General features: G+C 36.0%; 1 protein-coding gene across 1 annotated transcript in view; it reads right to left on the bottom strand.

Annotated features, from left to right (window-relative positions):
- Window positions 1-21,246, bottom strand: part of CABCOCO1 (ciliary associated calcium binding coiled-coil 1) — a 56,843-nt gene that overhangs the window by 27,094 nt on the left and 8,503 nt on the right. The window contains exons 2-5 of the mRNA XM_055816919.1: window positions 20,298-20,410; window positions 17,228-17,397; window positions 13,942-14,086; window positions 8,207-8,279 (exon numbers count right to left, since the gene is read on the bottom strand). Of these exons, the coding sequence (XP_055672894.1) occupies window positions 8,207-8,279; window positions 13,942-14,086; window positions 17,228-17,397; window positions 20,298-20,410 (501 nt within the window). The remainder of the gene's footprint in view (window positions 1-8,206; window positions 8,280-13,941; window positions 14,087-17,227; window positions 17,398-20,297; window positions 20,411-21,246) is intronic.

Here is a 21,246-nt window from a genome sequence, read left to right as displayed (position 1 = left end):
GCATTTTTAGAAGAGACTTTAAAGGATTGCAAAACTTGTCTGTTATTTAGACTTTGGATACATTTGTCCGTACAACACCAACAAAAAGGATGAAAAATTATAAAAAAATATATTGATTTATAAATCATCATAGTAAAAATGTGCCATGCTGTTTATTTATATGAATAAGGTCAACATGTTATTCATAACATAAGGTCACAAGATGTATGAATTTGATACATAAATATTTACCCATGGGGATACATTCCCATGAAATATCACATCACTTGTCCATTCCACAGATAGTTTTATGAATATAATCTAATCTTCATGATGATGAGAAGCTGCAGATAAGGTAGGGAGTACAAAAACATTTGTATACTATAGTGTAAGTTCATGGATTTCTGCCTGCCAATTAAAAAAAATGATGCTGGAAATATTTGAAATAGAGCAATTGTTCTGGCAAACCACTCTTCACTAAGTCACACCAGACCAGCAACTGGCAGACAATTTAAAAAAAAAAAAAAAAAAAAAAAAAAAGCAGCTGAATTTGAACTAGCAAAATATAAATGAAACACAGTACCTTCTTTAATAACTCCTCAATCCATGCTATGTTAATGGAAGAATTTAACACTGAAAATAGTATTGTTGTGCAGCAGACATAATGCATTAGGTTCATTGAAGTAAAATGTGTCATTTTTTTGGGCAGATTCCTTACAAATGTTATTCTTTGACTTACCTACCTACAAAATTAGGATGGACTTTGCACAAATTACTTTCTGCCAACATGCCAGCAGCAGCCTACCTGGTTCTCACCAGCTTATATACAAAGCTCATTCAACACAGTTTGCCAGATTGGCTGACCTAGCAACCTATATTCCTGGCTCTCTAACAGCATGCCTTATGGACAGCTGAGGGCACACTGCAGACCCCAGGATCACGTGGACCTTGCTCTGGCAGAGCCAGCTACACTGTATGGCACCAGGATGGAGCTTGGGCTCTGAAACAGTCTTCAACAGCACTGCTTTGGTGTGAGGGAGTTTAAAGAGAGATGCAAGAATAGCAATTCTGTTAAAAGTGTTTATTTTTTGTTTTAAACTGGAATTAAATCAAACTGCAAAAATCTCAGAATCATCTATGAAACAAAATTACCAATCTTTGCTCAGCTCCAATTATTTTGTTTTATGCTGGTCAAGTAAAACAAGAACTCCCATAGGGCATCAACAAGAGTACATTATTCAGGAATACTAAAAAAAATAAAACAAAATTCATACCCTAATAGTCTACCTTTGGGTACTTTGGTAAGCCATTTTAAAATTTCCCCAAGTCAATACATTTCTGCCAATCTTATTGTCTTCCATGATAATTTACATATTGATTGATAAATACTTTTAAACATGTACTATAGTTTTCTGATATAGCATTGAGTCATCTGGATCTTACAATATACCAATGAACAGCAGAAACATGCTGTCATTAATATGCTGTCTGCCCTTTCAGTCAAAGCCTACAATTCCTAGTTGACCTGCATTCCAGCAAGTAAATAAGCCATCACTGCTGTTATCAGAACTATGTATGTTTACGTACATACACACACACAGAGAAATCAAGCCACTTTCTAAATGAATAATTAAAATCTCAGAGAACACATCTGTGTATATATTAATTCCTGCAGAGTTCCAGAAATGTTTTACTGCTAATAATTCAATTTTTTTCCTCTGTCTCTTATTTAACACCATACAGTCAGAAAATGTGATGCTTTGTCTACTGTACAACTGAAATAAAAAGTTATCAGCTTCATTTTTTTTTCCTCAAGTGTCTTTAGCTTTTCATCTTCTAGACTGCTGTGAGCAATGCAACCCCAGTCACTTCTCAGTTTAACTCTGTGTATGTGAATAGGTCCATTGAAATAAAAGTTCCCAAGTGCTTAAAAGGAGGCACTTGTTTAAATGCTGGCTGGGTCAGAACCATAGCATTCAGCATACGGAAGGCATAGCCTATGTCAGCTATTTGGCATTTTTCCTGCCTGAATGTTTACTTTCATGACTTCATGCATGTTACTGAATTAAAAAGCAGGTTTGTTTTATATTTGATGTTTCCTAAGAAAATAATTTAAAACCCATCTTGTCAGTCATTCTCTAAAGCAAGATTTGTAAAAGTACCCAGCACCAGCTTACAAATTCTACTCTCTGAAGCTCTCACTGGCTTTCAGGACATCACAATTCAGCTACCAAAACTCAGGAATGTTAAAATTGCTGTAGAAGACCACCAGCATGCGGCTGACAAGAAAACCTAACTGTTAAAAGGTCAGTGTATCTCCACTACTGGCAACTGAGTATACCAAAGACAATCTTAGAAAAACAAGGATGGTTTCTGCTGTGCAAGGTGTGCTTAAAATATTTCAAGTAACACTGCATACAATTCCAACAGACTCCACTATTCATTCAGATTAATCACAAGTCCTTCAGGATCTCTCTGGTTATAGCCAAAGCAAGATTCAAGATCAAAGGTCTGAATATCAGTGATTTTTGTCACAAAACCCACTGGCTCTCCAGCTTCTTACCTCAGTAATCTGGTCTTGGGTACTACACAGTTCTGTAACGGACATCAAAAATTTCCCCTCAGACATCAAAAGACCAAGTACCAGTTTGCTAGTTTAAAACATTCATAATTGTAAAATACTGAAGCTGTAGTTTTGATATTCATAGCAGTAAAGGCTTGAGGAACATGTTTTGAAGAAAAAAAATAAATAAGGACGTGGAAATTAAAGAAAAATGGGATACAACATAACATCAGTTTATCAAAGATACACGATGGCAGACTATTTTCATAGTTTAATAAGATAACTAATTTTCTAGACAAATGTGAGAGACATGATCAGTTCATGACAGGGCAGGAATATCATATGGATGGGACTGAATAACCTTGAAAACTATTCACTCTTGTATTCAATGACAAATTATGAGGTGACATTGTAGGGACATAATTTTTTTAAAACCTACTGTGCACTGGGAGTACCTCAGCTGGAAAATACAGTAATAAAGGAGAACCAGAATAGCAGACCTAGGATGAGACAGGCACATGATACAGGTATAAAATGTGATTCTAGGACCTATCGTGTAGGCTGTTCCCAGTAGATAAAAAAAGGCACTATTGATATTGTACAAGGCCTTGCTTTTATCTCAGCAACAATTTTATGTCAGTTTGGTCACTTAGGTTCAAACAAAACTGATTTAAAGTGGAACAATTATAGAAAAAGGCCAACAGGATGACTAGAGGCTGGTACGTATGTAAGAACGCATGTATCGAAAGCCTACCTTAAAAGCAAAGATTAGAGAAGGCTGGCTTTTCTACTTTAGCTAAATGAAGGCTGACAATAAGATTGCTGCCTCATTATACACTAGAAAAATAAACACCGGGGATGGAACAAGAACTGAAGGTCAATACGGGCACAAATTGGCACAAGGACAAATGCACGTAAGCTTGTCATGAATACGCTTAGACTGAAAATCAGAAGTTTTATGACCATTACAGAAACCAGGCACCAGGGCAGCTTTCTAACTGGAAGAGCAAAGACAAAAAAGTTAACTTTTTGAGACAGACTTTGACAAGTTTCTGAAGAGGATTTTATGTTTTTCTATGAGAAAGTGACTCTATAGCTGACAAGTGAAGACGTCCCTTCTAGTCCTGTGTCCTATGTTCCTTCCAAGCAGACTTGATGTCTTTGCCATGGTGATATTTACAAAACAACGCTACAGAAAATCAACTCCGTGGTTTTCAAGCATTACAAATATCTGAAACCTCCAAGCTTTGAAAAGCATGCACTCCATTAGCTGGGGAATGAATCTCTCTAGTGTGAACTGATATGCTTATGGAAATGTTCTGGTTTCATAAATCTTTAAGTGCAGTTCTCAAGAAATCATTGAGCAAATTTGTTTAAACAATGATTGACTAACCAATCTAAATATGCAACACCTAATGAGGATTACATATCAAAGTCCCAGACTTTGGGTCTTTTGCCATCAGAAAAAAAGGCTTTATTAGCTTTCAAATAGTATATTCTTCCTATCCACCCTCTTAAATTCAAACACAGAAGGGATTTTGTTCAAACTTTCAAAAAAAACCCAACCCACAACTACATAAAGACCAGACATAGTCCAAAAGCTTAATGTTTCAGAAAGTAAGGAGTAAATGGAAAGCAGGCATTAATGGAAACTGTTTTGGAACTCTAAGTACAGAGGATGATATCTAGTGACTGCTATAATACTGAATCTGCACTGCCATTAAACTTAATCTTCGATATTTTTATTGCAACCTGACCCACTATGACATCTCTAAAGAAAATTACATTGTACACTACTATTTCAAGAAGTCAAACTTAGCTAGTCATCTGGGCCATAAAATAGCAGATTACTCCATCAGGCTGGCTAAAGCAACTAGGAATAAAACTAGATTTACCAACCACATTATTTTTATTAGGAAATGTTTCAAAGCAGACATAATCCCAAAAGACCTTAGCCTCATTCCATCCAAAAATACACAACAGAGAGCAGCAAAAACATGAACTGCAGTATAAGGGTACAATTTGTAAATGTGAGCAAAAAATACAAGATATGCTGTAATATATCATCCTATCAAAGAAAAATAAATTAACTGAACACAGAAATAGAAAAGAATAAAAACTTCTACACAATTTTTGTATGAACAATTTAAACCTTTGTTACAAGATCTGACGTGTCAATACAAATTGCTCCATTGATTCCCTGCACATCAAGATACAGTCTGTACTGCTTTTGGTTTCTTTGAAATTGCAGGCTAATATAGGTATACTAAATGACAGCTAGAGAGTAAAACCTCCAGAATGGGCAAAAGGATAAAACAGTATCTTTAACAATATTCCTGAAGAACTTTGGTATGTTAGCACTACAAGCATTTTATTTTGGATCATAGCCACAGAACAGCTAAAGCACTGCTTCTTCTGTAATCATTCTAAATGTGGGGGACGGCTCATAATAGTAACAGAAAAAAAGCAACAAATCTATTTGGCAATCTTAACACTTCTCAGTAATTCCTTGTACCGTCATGTTTTCTAACAGGTATTCATGCATACATAATGTATAGGTCTTTGTAGATCTGGAATCAAGGAGAAGCAAGGGATTTGATAGCTGGAAAGGCAAGCTTTAAATTTTAAATACTGCCAATGTAGGTTAGATATGTGATGTGTGTTTTACCATCTAACCAAGCATTCCCATCTTTCAGTTTTAACCTTTTTTTTTTCCTAGGCAATCTGATCACCTCAGGCAGTTTGGTTTAAAGGCTTCAGCCAATGTAAAAATATATTTAAATTAGCCTGGCACTTGTTACCTTTTTTTTTTTAAGACTATAATACTGTCTGCATTTTACAAAGGTGGTTCTATTATGCTAACTGCATCAAATGCAGAATATTAATCAGACTGTGAAGCTCCACTAATTATATGCCACATTTAGATAACTTAAATTTTGTTAAGTGGCATAGCCACAGATATTGTATGCATAATCTGAGTTTTGAGTCATTTCCCTTTTCTTGTCTGATTTTATTCTACACAGGAAATGACAGGGTCATTTGGAAATAACTGCAGTGAAAGATCAAAAAGGAAACCTGATTGAGAACACTGTGTAATTGCCTGTGCTAGAGAAAAAATAAAATCCAATGAGTTTACAATCCATCGCTACAAGATTTCTCTGGAGAACACATACTGCGGTTTCTCTTAAAGGATATCCATTACAACACTAAGTACTGCTTTTATTTGTTGTAGCTCCATCTCTTTGAAAGAAGAGGTCTTCTCGTTAGGCTATTGGTCTTTTATTCAGTAGGTAATACTTTCAGCACATGTGGAGCACAAATTTACTCACTGAACTAAAGCAAGCTATTTCAGCTGAAGCAAGTAATTTCACTGACTTGTCTCAAAGTCTTCATTTGCAAAAAGAGATAATATTGTAATTAAGCTCTTGGAGCATCATAGTTCTTGTTATTTGGGTAAATCTGGTCATTACAATTTACAGTCTCCCATTCCAAAAGAACACACTTTTATTGCTGGAGCTAAAAGAAAACTTTTAGACATTAGCAGTGCTCAGCTTAGAGTAAGGATCATATCCAGCTGTGGGCTGTGGTGTGTCTATATGTTTGGGGGTCTTTTGTTTGGTTTTGTTTTTGGTTTTTTGGGGTTTTTTTGGCAAGACATTGATCTAAATAGCAAGACAGCAGTCAGCCTTTCAGCATAGATTTATCATCTACTTTCAGCACGCAGATATCTCAGTCCATCTCCTGCCCCCTTCTGTCCCCTAAGCAGGTGCACTGCAGAGCACATGACTCCAGGCATGCTCCTGCCATATTCATACACACCAAACCCCATCAGCCCTACTAACTTGTCAGGGTTTGAGCTGCGCATCTAAGGGACTGCAAAAATAGAAAATAATGTTCTCCTTTATGGATAAGCATTTCTAAATACAACAAAGTTGTAGCAAAAGAACTTGAAGTCTGGGTTGGGTTCACCTCTTATCACATTTTAACACACAAAGCAAGTGCAAATAATGCCATAAATTTGTACGTGTAGCTTCAGAACCTTAAATTGTTACTTACTGAAGACCAGTGTGTCACCCTATCAAAATAAACTCTGCAGGAATGTAAGTATTGATTTTCTTGGGGATTGCAGTTTGGTTGGACAAATAAAAGACTCTCTGCCATGGAACTCAGAGTACAAAATAGATGGGTTAAACTGAACTGGCGCATAGGTAAGAAATGGCCATAAAAGAGTTATGGCTAAAAATTGTCATGAAGGTTTTTGTGACAGTTATAATTGTAGATTACACTTGTTCCTTTGATGGATCATCACTGAAGTAATTCATAGAAACACATTTCTGTCATTCCCTAGTGGAGGTGGTACCTTCAGCAGAAGCAGCAGTCCCCAGCAGGCAGACTGTGCACAACTACTCTTCTGTGGCTGGGACAGTGTACACTGATCTCAGCCACCCAGAAATGGGTTTTAAAAAACCACAAAGATATTACTTTTAAGCTAGTCTACAATTGATAAGATACATTACCCAAATTTACACAAGAAATTACTTAATCAAAGCCTCATTAAAAATAATTTTACCAATTAGAAAGTGCTAACCAGCCACTGATCTGATTAGCTAATATAAAAAAACAACCCTAACACAGTAACACTGAAATCCTGCTCTACTTATGTAATGACAGTTCTATCACTGATTTCATTATAGTTGGAATTTCAACCCACCTAACAAATGATGAGAATAATTCCCAAATATTTGCATCCATGACAAGAAAAGTCCTTCTTTTTTAAAATATGGCAACAGCCATATAGCAAATAAAAGCAACACAGAAAGAAATTATCCCACATCATTTACAGAGTCAAACCACCAGCTTAAAGTGTAAAGAAAATCTTCCAGAGCATTAATTTTAACTTCACTAAAATATAAGTGCCACCAAAAAATTCTACTACCATGCCTCTCTGAGCAACCAGTTGTCTCCTAATATATATTATCAATGTAAATTCTTTCCCACGTTTTGTATCATATATCCTCAAAACACACAGTCAGGCTAAAGGAAGGTTTATTTGATGAATTCAATCTGTCCATTTGATTAAAGGCCACATCCTGCATCAATGCATTCTCCTATGTATTTCTGCACATATAAGTTAGAATACATGGCAAAGTTTACAGTCAAGCCAGTTCACTATTATTAACAGAATGCTTTCAAAATGCTGAATTTCTAGCTAGCTTGTTTCTTTACAGTCAGTATACTTAACTGTTGGTGGCAACAGTAGAAAAAAACCTCTACATACACATGCATACATAAATATCAGGACTGTGGTCAGTCTAGGCTTGGTGCACAACCTTTTCTGATTTTGATTGCTGATTTTAAAGTAGTCAGGCTCATGCATTGCTAATTCAAGTTACATGCATCAACTTATAAATACATACACAAAAGTATTCCCAATTTAACACAACTAACATCTTAACCAAGCAATACATTTACACTTTTTTGAAATCCAAAATTAGTTTTGAATATAAGGATCAAAACATCTAACTTGTATTCTTTAATCAGCCATTTTACATTAGTAATGCAGTAATGTTGACATGAAGTTGCTTTGAGCAATATAAAACATATGCCATGGTGCATTCATTAAATAACTCTACATAATGAGTTCCATCTCTATAAATGACTTACCTCGTTACTTATCACCAGTTTTTCTCTAGGACTGTGGAAGAGGTATTCATATAGTTTATGGTGTCTAAATAAGCTGGAAAACAAGAGAACATAGTACTATTACAGCTGTAAGTCTTTGGAAAGGTAACAATATTAAAAATTCTGTTAAAGAGTTGCTCTGCAGCATAGTAATATTCCAAATTTTAAAGAGACCATTGTTTAACTTTAGCTACAAAGTGCAGAATATTTAATTTACAGGATTAACTATCAGATGGCCATAGAAAATACAGTATGATACTTAAAAATACAACCACTTTGTCCTTATGAAATTGAACTCTGAGAAGACAAAGTTCTACTCTGAAAAAAGCAATTCCTGAAACACTTATCACCAGGATACTTATGCCTTTAGTATCAGCAATCATGGACAAGAAGGAAACAAAGCCAAATCAGCGTTCATATTCTGGGATGGGCTACCAGTCCAGGGAGCGAGTTTGATCTTGGAACATCAAAATAATGGAGAATGGAAGCATTTATTCTCTCACGGTCATGTTACAAAATCAGCATAGTATTCCCTCAAAAACCCCCTAAAAAATTAGATTGACACATGGGAATTTTGTGTATTACAGAAAAAGTAACTTTAAGTAGACTTTCTCAATGGCCTAAAATATTTATCTTCCTTAAAATATATACAGCTTTCCTTTTCACATGTTTTAAATATTTTTCTTCCTTCTTTTTCCTAATAATGAATGATATGGCATTTGTTTAATCAGAGGTTTGGTTTGTCACAGTCCATCTGTAATAATTACTTACTCTCTTAAAATCGCAGTACAGAACTGGCTTCTGTCATGTCATTTTGACATAGGATTTAAGAATGTGATTTCACAGCAACTCCAGGTTGAAGAATGACTCCAAGAGTTTATCACACTCATGCCTGATATAGCCACAAAAGATAAGAGTAATATTTGCAGGCAGCATTTCTAACTGGTTCCTGTGCTTTCTGGCTAAGGACAGGAAACAGGTTCTCAAGCGAACCATCAACTGGGACAGCAATGCCTCTCGGCTTGGCACTTGGCAAGGCCACACCTGGAATATTGAGGCCTGCTGTGAGAAGGGCTTTGGACTAGATGGCTTCCAGAAGTCCCCCTTCCAACCTCAGTTTTCCCACAGGTCTGTGAAGGTAACCACGACACCCAACATATGCAATTATCTAGCTAATGCTAAAGACCCTGCTGCTAGCTGGTGGATACCATGCTAATGCTATGAAAGCGTGTTTACAATGCCAGTGCCTGGCCACACAGCCCAGCACGGGCTGCTCTTCGACACCTGGTGCTCTTCGAGGCTCTCAGAGAGCCAGTCCCCAAGGTGCCGCCCTGGCTGGCTCTCCCACAGCCCTGGGGCTCCAGCCTCAGCAGCCTCGCATCCCAGCAGAAGGGCTCCACCTGCAAAGCGAGAGGCGGCTACAGTGGGACACAGGTCTCCGGGAGGTAGCAGAGAAGCTGGCTGTGGGAGTCAATGCTCGGTACCACCGTACTTTAGCTGACCATCCTTCCCTGAATCACCACTGGTACCTACACGCAGCCACAGGTTCCACAAAATACTACAGACCAGAGACAATTTGCTATAATTTTAGCAGTGCTGAAGTGCTGACTAACATACAGTAGTGGTTCTTCCAGCCCATAAAAGCAGCTCAGAATTAGGAGAATAAATCGGTGGCACGGCCTGCCTCTCTTGCAGGACAATGGTACATCTCCCAGCAGTTAGCCAAATGCATCTGTGAAACTTTCAAATACATTTTTACCCAAATGGGCGCTGACGTCTTTGAACATATGTACAGATGCATTTTCTAATTTGGTGAGAAGTATTATGGCAGCCTCATTGAACATTTGGCTCTTTAAGTGCCGCATAAAAGTTTTATTCTACAGTTACATTTAATTCAGTCATTCAATTACCATTAGTTAAAAAACATATTTGTTTACCAACTTGCATAAGAAATTTGGCTACCATAAACTACAAGTTCCCTTCCCCCAAACCCAAAGCACATAGGCAATTGATTAAGTTGTTACAATATTTGCCATTTCATTTGCAGTACATTTTTATTGCAGTTCTTCATCAAAGAATTCCTGCCGTATTTCAGTGGAGATACAGGAATTATGTTTAAGCAGACCTCAGGACTTAATTTGGAAATGACTCCCACCAATTTTTGAAAATATATATCCCCTCACATACTCACCTTTTATTTGGTAAAATTCTAACAGGGATTTTTTGAAAAAAGATAAAAAATATTTTATGAACATCACAGATCCACAAGAAATAGCATATATATCTTTCACACTGCACTGTCAGAACTTAACATTTCAAACTTTTTTCTTTCATTTATTCCAGTTCCTTGGAAATAAACCAGATTTACCGCACCTGAAAAAGAGTTCTTCCCCTGCCCCTCTAAATATGTTATGATATTCTTTATGGACTATGTTACAGGTATAGATAATTTATAATATTCCCCAAAATATAAGTAATTACTTTTGATATTTCTGATTTTTGTTTATTTTTTTTTAATCAGAACTCTGTCCAACCTGGCGCCCTTAATCCTGTATCAAAGAAAAAATTCCTCCTTTTAATGGTCTTTAAATCCAACCATTTAAATCATACATCAGTATTTATTTTGAAACAGCAGTGTAGTTTTCTTCCTTCTATCAGGCATTATATAAAATGCTTTTTTGTTTGCATCTGTTGTTAGACAAAAAATTCCATACCAATGTTTTTAGCAATTACACAAAAATTATGTTACTTACGAAAGTAAGATTGTTAAGAATAGATCCTCTTATGATGTCATATGAGAATCTGAAGGTGATTAACAATGACATATTTCCCTAGCTCCACTGCTTCCTAAAAGAAAATGTCAAGAGCTATGTTGATGTGTGTTTGCCCAAGGAGATAAGATAAAAAGATGATAACTGTCACCTTCCACCAAACCTGAAGGTGTCATTATAGTTGCTGCACAGTTTGTGTCAACGTGGTTAAGCATTTGTCCGCATTTCCATTATAAATCCCATGGGTTTATAGCTCATCTGTAAAAATGTGATCTGAACTAAAACATGTCATACTATCTTGAGTAGAAAAAAAAGCTATAGGCCTATCATTTAAAATTAAACAAAAGAAGTGAAGAACAAGAAAAAATGTTGAAGTAATACATTAATTTGAATTGTAATAAAACTCAGTCAACCTATTTCTGAGTTCATGAAGTTCAAAATACACTGACATAAGTGTGCTGATTCAGTTCTTGCTTAGAAAAAAAATATTCAAATTACTGAAATAATGGACTGTATAAACTGGATGCATATGACACATTTCAGTGTATGTGTGTATATCCATGATGTTGCAACAATACAGACTTGTAATAAATTGAGCAATTTGAACATACAGTCAGACATTTGGTTACCAAAATACCATTCTTCTGCAAAAGTCTTGTGGCTTGATTGTATTCCCTCACAGTTAATACCTCAGTGGTAGCAGGATGGAGCACCTAATCTCTTGGATGGAATTCTCGTGACTGTGAAGGAATTACTTCACGGACAAGATACTTCTCAACGGGTAATTTATACAAGAGCTATAGACGTGCTACGTGAAAAGAACATTTGTTCCAAATAAATATACAAAAGGCACAGACAGGAAGGGAGAAGTAAAAGAAGTGGAGTGAGACATCTTAAATGCCAAGTTTCCTTTTAGTTTAGGGCTAATACTTGGCAGGACATTGATTTGCCTTGACTAGAGAAATTTGAGATTTAAAGACATGTTCTTATTTCATATGGGAAGAACCTGATTTTTTTTATATTTTCCATGAAAAAGAAACAAAAGAAAAAAATCAGAGAGCAGAGATATCTCTTGTCAAAGAGATAAACTTTATAGCCCAATTGTAAGAGAGATCACCTGTGATGGGTTAAATCCCCAGTCTGAATCTGAGTACCCTAAACTGGAAGGCTATCAGCAATCCTAGTATTTTTGTCTGTCTTCAAGAGGAAATACTTTTCTGCATCCAGGAAAACACTCTAAAAACACCTCTTTGATGCGTTAAACTTTTCCTAGCAAAAGACTTAAAGCAGTTCTGGGGAGAAAGACTTGAAAGTGTTGGTTGACAAGAAGCTCAGCATGACCTGGCAATGTGCACTTGCAGCCCAGAAAGCCAACCATACCCTGGGCTGCATCAAAAGAAGCGTGGCCAGCAGGCTGGGGGAGGCAATTCTCCCCCTCTACTCCATTCTAGTGAGACCTCACCCAGAGTCCTGCGTCCAGCTCTGTGGCCTCCAACACAAGAAGGACATGGACCCTTTTGGAGTAAGTCCAGAGGAGGGCCACAAAAATGATCAGAGGGCTGGAGCACCTCTCCTATGAAGACAGGCTGAGAGAGTTGAGGTTGTTCAGCCTGGAGAAGAGAAGGCTCTGGGGACACCTTATTGCACCATACCAGTACTTAAAGGGGGCTTCTAAGAAAGACAGGGACAGACTTTTTAGTAGGGCCTGTAGCAACAGGACAAGGGGTAATGGTTTTAAAGCAAAAGAGGGTAGATTTAGACTAGATATTAGAAAGAAACTTTTTATTGTGAGGGTGGTGAGACACTGCAACAGGTTGCCCAGAGAAGTGACAGATACCCTGTTCCTGGAAGAGTTCAAGGCCAGGTTGGATGGGGCTTAGAGCAACCTGGTCTAGGGGAAGGTCCCTGCACATGGCAGGGAGCTTGGAGCTAGGTGATCCTTAATGTCCCTTCCAATCTAAACCATTCTATGATTCTAATAGAACAGTCAGAAAATTCCCAACAATTCTGTGTATGGATCAGTCATGACCTTACTTACTTTTTATGCCTATCTACCACAAAATCTCTCCATTTAACCACCATTCAGGTCAGAAAACAAGCTGAAGGGCCACAGATGTAGTACAGTGTCTGAGCATACATTGCAGTAGTACCTTCTCCATTTTCCATCTCCTTGCCCCTGACATTCATGGGTGACATAACAGCTTGAGAACTATTCTGTCCATCATGTATTGGAAACAACGGTATACGAGTACAGCCACTGTCTTAACTACAGCATTTCAGTGGAGAAAGGTTTGTATACATTATAGTTAAGGCTTTACCTGGAGAGGTGTGATTGGGTGCTATCAGACCCTTAATTTTTTTCTTAGATAAATAATTTAATTATTGCTCTTTTTATCTCTTTCTGTGTCTCTGTTTAAAAGCTGAGAGCTGTCATGAAACCTTTTCATTTCTGATATGGAACTTTTGATAACTTTGAAATGCATAATTTTGTGACTCATGCCTGACCATAGCCTTAATTCTGTAAAGTGCGTAACTAAACCAACCTAAAAAGTCCACTACAGCTGTCAAGACCAGACAAATATTTAAAGTTATAGGCAAGACCTAGGAATTTTTTTAGGTAGAATCTAAAAGTAGAATGTTTTAAAAGCAAACCAAGAATATTCTCTATACACCACTCTCCCTTTTTTGTTTTTATCACCCAAAACAAAACTCAGAAGGAAGTTTTATCAAAATGTAAGATTATGCTGAAAACTTCCAGGCTATTACTTTCCTGGGCTTTGACATCTGAGGCCAGATCTTTACTGCTACTCGCAAATTCTCTCTTCTTTTTGATGTTTTAAAGTAAGGACATACCCAGTTAGACAATTTTAGCTTATTTTATCAGCCAATTTCCCATCATGTTAAATTATTCAAATAAGAAATAACAGATCCGGTAGAAATAAATACCTGTCAGTCAAGTAATCAATGACTGCTTTGGCTTGCTCAATGCTGAAGAAATTCAAGTCACCACTTCTTTCTGAATCAGTTTTTCCTATTCCAGCCATTGCTCTTCCAAGTTCTTTTAAATTCTCTCCTAAGGTCACACGTTTGTCTGCAAAGTAATCCCAAAGAACAAAAAATACTTATAAATGTGACAGTGTGAGGTGGTGGGGTTTTTTGGCCCATTTTAATTATAAGACTTCTTGAAGTTTAAGAAGTGAGGGGCCATGTAGAAACTTAGAAAGTGACAGCAGCCTAACATTTTTGTCTGTTGCCATTGTTCTTATCAATAAGATGTGCATTAAAATTCCATCACAAAAGCACTGATCCACCTTCACAACATAAGGATCACAATAATGGGTGTTTCAGATACTACAGCTTGGCCTCTTATGCAGAGATAAGTACAGGCAGAATACTATGTAAATTTGAGATGTTTATCTTCAAAATAAATTTATTGTCGTTTATGTAATGTACAAAAACGTGCTTCTGACCATGCCGCTTGCAACATAAACCATTAATACATGAACAGATAATAAAAAGGATAACCATTTAAGTGCTTACAGTCATAATTGGTTAAACATTAATATGCACAATATTCTGCCTGTATCATCAAACTTGGAGACATTTATGCACCCCTCCACCCCCCTATCCCCCTGCCAAAATTAGATAATTTTTACATTTTTATCCTGGAAATCAAAAACAAATGCCAAAACAAATTTGAAATAAAATTTAAATTATTTTTGTTAACTGTCTTGTCAAAGAGGAAAATCTGAAATATACCAGTGTCTGCTGAACCTTTAAAAAGAAAGGATTCATCTTTCTGACTTGCATACAGTGTGTGCCACCACTAGAACCATGGTGATGTTAAATAAAAAAGTTTTGAACACAGTTTACTTGTTCTTTCTAAGTCTAAAAAATTTAGAGTAGAAAATGGGGAAATATCCACCACTGGTGAAATAGATTTATTTTCCTTATTGTTTTAATTCTCTACTGATCCACTCCTTGGTTCTTAGTACAGAAAACAAATTAAAAGACTTACAAGATTCTGGTCTTTATAGTTTTGCCCTTTAGTAGTACAGCAATCATAACCCTAAAAAATTCACCTCGGTTTTCAGTATCAGAGGCAGCACAATATAAATAACCATAATGGAAGAAACAAGAAAGAAATATAGAGAACGTGGAGGAAATAGAAGCCATGGGAAATGAGAAACAGTAATAGAATCAGAAATATCACAGTTAGTAGGGAAGCGAAGCCACATAACAAGTTCATAATAAGTCACAACAGCCAGGCCCAGGTTTGCCACCAGCTAATCCAAATTTTCTCTTTCCTCTGCACATCTGATTGTCAGCCCATACAGCCTTTCTCAGGAAGGCTCTCGCAGTACTTCTGTGAAGTAAGGAGCACTTTACCCTCAATGTATAGAAGATGAATCAAATAATGTAATTAATTCATTCTGGCTTCCGAGCAACCAAAGTCTTCAGATTCCAAACCTCATTTTTTTTTTCTCACTACTTTACCAGCCTTAAATGAGTTTACAATACCCTCCCTTCTCTAAATCCATTCCTCTCGCTCCATGCTACTCTTGCCTTTATGGTTAAACCAGTTTAACTCTCCAGGCTGCTTGGGTCCAGTGTAGGGAAGGGAAAGCAAATGGTCATTAATATAGAAGACATTAGCGTTTTGCTCTTGGTTGAAATGTTTGGTTTTGGAACTTGCACTAGCTGAGAACAGTAATTACAACAAAATTCATCTCAGCCCTGGGCTACAGCATACATTTAGATGGATTATTTGGGGAACTTAGCTGTGAAGAAAATACAAGAAGTCTCCTGTGAGCATTTACAAACTGCATTTTCTTTCCCTAAAATCCATGTATCTTAGCCAAATCTGAATAGATTTTCACAGGACAGCAAAAAGTTCACAACGCTTGCTTGCCAAACCTTATGTCTTTACCTCAAAGCATAGCGGTATTAGAGCTGTTAAAAAAAATTAAAAAGGCACAAAATCATACTTTTTATTTCCACAGCCTCTGTCTGCAAGCCCACTGAACTGTTTTAGCTGTAATTTTATATATAAAAATTAATCAGAGGCAGAGACTACCATGGAAAATTTCAGCTTAAAGAGTTAAAGTTTGGCAAAGCTTCATGCAGCTAAGCTCACATTCCTGAAAAATGTCAGTCAGCTTTAACAATCGGTTGTGCTACCAGCCTGTCCAGTACACACACATTACATACTGTCTCATAAAACTGATTTCTGACATGTTTCCATTCTTCTCCATTGTTATATTAATACCGTTAGCATATGTTAAGATACTTTCTCATTGGAGACAGGAAGGACAACTGGAATTCCAATGATCATAAAGCACGTACATATTCTGCCAAAAATCCAAGTCAGAAAGGCCCTTGAATTAAATTACAATGAAAGAGTATAATAACTATTATGAGGTTGATTTTAAATATTCATCTTTTTGAATGGAACTTCTGAGTCCTGTTGCTCTTCCTCTGGGATGGACTTTTCTCAACATAATCACCTTCAAAGTGAATATTAAGTAAGCATTGTGATCTCTGAAAAATGGGTTTTAGAGGATGTTGCTACCATTTTTTCTGGCTTTTTGTCTCACTAGACCCAAGCCACATGCTTTGTTGCAAATTTCCTCATAGCCACAAGAGCTACAGTACTTTCATTGTCAATTTTTCATCTTCGGCAGTGATGCCAGTTTACTTCCCTCACCAGTCTTTAGTTAACTGATATATTTTGTGCCAGAAGTGCAGCATTTCCCACATAGAAAGCTGCCTGAGAGTTGACCTCCAAGGATAAAATAAATGCAATTCACCTGCTATAATGCTACAGGATGTACTGAATACCTCAAACAGCAGAGAAATGTGCCCAAGGCTACAGTGAGTCAGTCACTGAGGCAGCTGGAATTGGAATTTAGGAGCTCCTTGCTCTCCCTCTACTGTAATTATTATTTATTTTACCATAGCAAAGACGAGGTCTTTTCAGGACCTGGCCCTTTTGTACCACATACTGTACAAACAAAGACTGAGGGATACTCTGTTAAAAAGACTACAGTTGTCCCTAACAAAAGTTTAATGTCTGTGGACAAGAATTATTTTTAGGTACAAGCCAACATTCAAAAGGAAAATATATTGTTTTACCATTACTTGCAATTAAATATTACTTTATTAAAATGATTGGAAAATATTATTGTCTTCCACTTCAGATATTTCTTTTACAATTTTAAATTATACTTACCACTGAGGTTCTCCAACAGGAAATTTAATAGATCCATGAATCCTGAGAGCTGTATAAGACTGAAGTTCATTTCTTTAGCCCACCAAAATCCCGCAGTATAATAATCTAGCAAAACAGCTTCTTTCAAAGATGTCTTCAATTGTTTAAAATTCAGAAATTCTTCCAGCTTTCTAGAAGAAATCGCAGAGTAAAATAACAAAATGAAAAAATAAATTACAGATTCCAAAGTTTATGTTAGTCTGTAAATTATCAATAATTATATCTATACCATTTACTACTACTATCTTTTATATATATTTACATGTCTTCCTGGTACTTAGCTATATTCATTTCTAGGTACAAACATTTATGATCAGAGGACGTATTAACTGAAAAAAAGTAAACAAACACCTACAGGTTTCAACAGACACTATTTAACTATTAAAATACAATTAATGAAACAAAAAAAAAATAAGAACATTACAAACTTCAAAGAGTAATACACTGAAAATCCCAGAGAAAAATCTGTGTTTGTTCAAGAAAGGGTTTGTAGGTTGAAATGGAACAATTAGTCTCTGCTTTTCTACTACCTCTCTTTCACTCTGATTGAGACAGTTTTGCAGTACTAAAAAGATCTTCCTTCCCTTTCAAGGTTATTTTTCATGTAGCCTCTGAAGAAAAATTACATTTGAAAAATAATGTAAATACTATAATATAAAATTATTGAAAGTACCTAAAATATTTAGAAGTTTAAATTCCACTTGCAAAATGGCCAAGATATTTAAGAAGAGTGTCGTCCTATTTTACTGGCACACTGTAGAAATTTTTCCACTTTCTTTAGCTTGAATAATTAATGAAAAAAATACACTCACTTGTAGGAGACCATGCGGTTGCTGACACATTTATGTCTACTCTATCTAAACACGGAATTAGTTATGTCTTTTACAATAATTGTGCACATTTTTCTACGTGAAGAGAAGGAATGAGGGTTAGGACTTCAGTCTGCAGTCCTTGCCGTATAACTTCAGCCATTTCTCAGGTAGTTAAGTTTTACATTAAAGCAATCCTTGGCTTCTTAACTATACCTGACAATACAGGTGCTGCTTGCGATCACAGTTTCTGGTCCCCTGTAAAACAGCAAAGTCTTTTTTTTCCCCATCCTGCTTCTTATTCCTTCCCCAAAAGGGCATTAATCTCAGACCTAATGATAGGCAACCATTAGTTTTTCAGGGTTTTCAGAAAGCCAGTAGAGATACCCGGTCAAATGAGTTGAGTTTTCATTTTTTTAATTAAAGCCTCAATAGCTAACAAAGTAAAGCATATAATCCAATCAGTTTTGTTTAAAACATGTATTCCTTTGTTCTGCATGACAAATTTGTATGGCTGCACACATGCAAGTCGGTTAAAAACACTTAACTGTGTACTGAAATAGAAGTGGAATGTGGCCAGCTGAACTTTCCAAGGTTTGAAACAGTCCATATCCTCTCTTTCTGAAGCTTCTGCCAACTCTGTGTTTTCATAATCAGATTCTCAGGGATTTAGATTTTCTCTGATGCTGCTAACAATGCCAGTACTCATCTTTCCAATATTCTGTAAGGGATGTAATTGACAATAGTATCTATAAATGATTGGGAAGTGATGGGGCATTTAGACTTTCTGGTTATCCAGAATGCTACTTCTTCCTTCACAGAAGGTGCTCAAGTCCTACAGAGATGGACAGAAGTATAAAACTCCATGATAGGTGGGAATGCAGGACATCAAAATTCTCATACTGAATCAGGTCTATTCTGATTTTCTAGCCTTAGCTGTTTGTGTACAGACATGATGCACTGTGGTAAATAACAGAATTCCAATGCTGCTGCTAAACTGCTTAGAGTGCATAAAATACCCTGTAACTATCCTCTTTTCAAAGGCAGTATATATGTTACATTCCACTTGTACAATATATATATGTATAGATAAAAATACCTAGGTGATCAGCTAAGACTAAGAAGAAAAGTATGATCTTTCAATGCTTTTTAATCTTAATAAGGAAGTTTCACTATGAATTGCATCATTAAGCACATTTTATTCTCCACTGAGTTGTACACTTAAGTCTCCTCTAAAATAAGAGGCCTATGGTATAAGAGAAAATGGTATTTATTTATTTATTTTAATTTATAATTTTTATTATTTGATGGGAATAAATTTTCTTTCCAGGTTTCTTAAAAAAATAAATATATATATCCTAGAAAGAACTTTATTTTTTTTCTCAGAACAGTCACAAATAAGAGGAACAGAATATATTTCAGGCATAATATTCTAATCTCTATGAAATGGTTTATTTATTTGGTGGGACAAGGTTGGATATTTTTATTTCCCTCCCACAACCTAGTCGAATGGACCAGCCCTTTGGCTTTCAATTCACTAAGAATTTGCTAGTGCTCCTAAATAATCTGGGCATTTCTGAAAAATGCCACCCTTAAAATACAAGCCTAGAGTCTCCGGTTGAACTCCTGGCCTCCTAAATTTAGCTGCTATTAAGCACTAATAAGAAGGGAGAGTGTTGCTACAGAAAAGACAAGATGGTCTTACATCAGAAGTCTTTGGCTGCCTCCTATTTCCCCAGTGCACCATAATGGCTACCTACTAATACCTTCTTAAGCTTTCCATCCCTTTCTGAACTTTTAAGACCTTTCTGATTTTTCAGTAACTCATGTTACAGTACAGAATTTTAAATGTTTGAACAAAAAAAAGTTACCAAGTGAGATTTATAAAACAAGCTCAGTATTGGCTTGTTCTTATTTATATCTTAGTATTTCATTTTCAGCATATTTAACACTATTGTAAACTCAGAAACCATATCAGTGCGAAATATGAGGGGGGGAGGGGAAGAGTCAAAGGAAAATCAAGAGATATAGGAAATACAGTAAAACAAATTGGGTCTGAGATCAGCAGTATTTCTTCTTATCTTTCATGATTAATTTTAAATATAAATGATTTAACAACTAAAGACTAGTAACGTAACCATCACAGAAGAAATCTAACAAATAATCTATAAAATGTATTTCATTATTATATTGGTTCTAGCATTGTTATCTTTGGCTCTTACTTTTGAACTCCTTCTACATTTTGTTCTGACAAAGCGGTAATTTGGGAAAGGGAAAGAAACGTCCGACTAATAACCTTCTTTCCACCTATGGCATCCTGATTCTGGTCTTCTTCCTACAATCACATATGTATATAGGAATATAGTTTTAACAGGTTTGTTTTATTATGTCAGAAACTTATCTAAATAACATTCTTATTTTGAGGATGTATGCAAGGGATTAATTCAACGAATGCCAGAAATGTAACACAGCTATAATTACATAGCAGCAACACAATACCCTAACACATTTTCACCAGAGAAAAGCTAGGCAGACACATGGAAAATAGCATTTTTATCTCAAATTCATGTGGGAACATAGTGACATATTATGTGCTGCACAAGATTAAATTAGCTTGCAAGTAAAAACAATAGAAATATAATGGTGAAAAAAAATCCATGAAGCTAGATTTGACCAACATGATACTAGACTGCACAGTAATTAAATTTTAAAATCAGCTTCTGCTTAAGATATTATAAGTATACATACACATTACCGTGCTATTTGCTCTCCACCCTGTACTTGATTGCATTTCCAAATTTACTGTCTACACTGACTCCTTCCCTAACCAAAAAAAAGTCCAAGATGTTTGCTGCAACACTATGATACACATCAAGGACCTGACACTACTGTTTCAGGAAAGTCAGTTTATTTGTAATACAGAAGGCAGTTCCTTATAGGAAATACAAAGACATATTATATGTTAAGAGGATAACAAACTGAGCATGAATCAACAATGCAATGGTCCTACAAAAAATTGGAACGTTTGATGATATTTTATTTAGTGTCTGTCTCTGACCAAAAACATTTGACCAGAGACTTCAGTAAGAAAACAATGAAATAAATAAAACCCTGTTTTACAATAGAATATGTAGGCGACAAAGAGAGGTGTCAAAGCACATTATAAAATGT

The sequence above is a fragment of the Falco peregrinus genome, chromosome 1, assembly GCF_023634155.1.
Source record: "Falco peregrinus isolate bFalPer1 chromosome 1, bFalPer1.pri, whole genome shotgun sequence".
NCBI classification, from domain to species: Eukaryota; Metazoa; Chordata; class Aves; order Falconiformes; family Falconidae; genus Falco; species Falco peregrinus.
The sequence above is the reverse complement of the archived record's forward strand: the minus strand, read 5'-3'. Positions and strand labels throughout refer to the sequence as shown.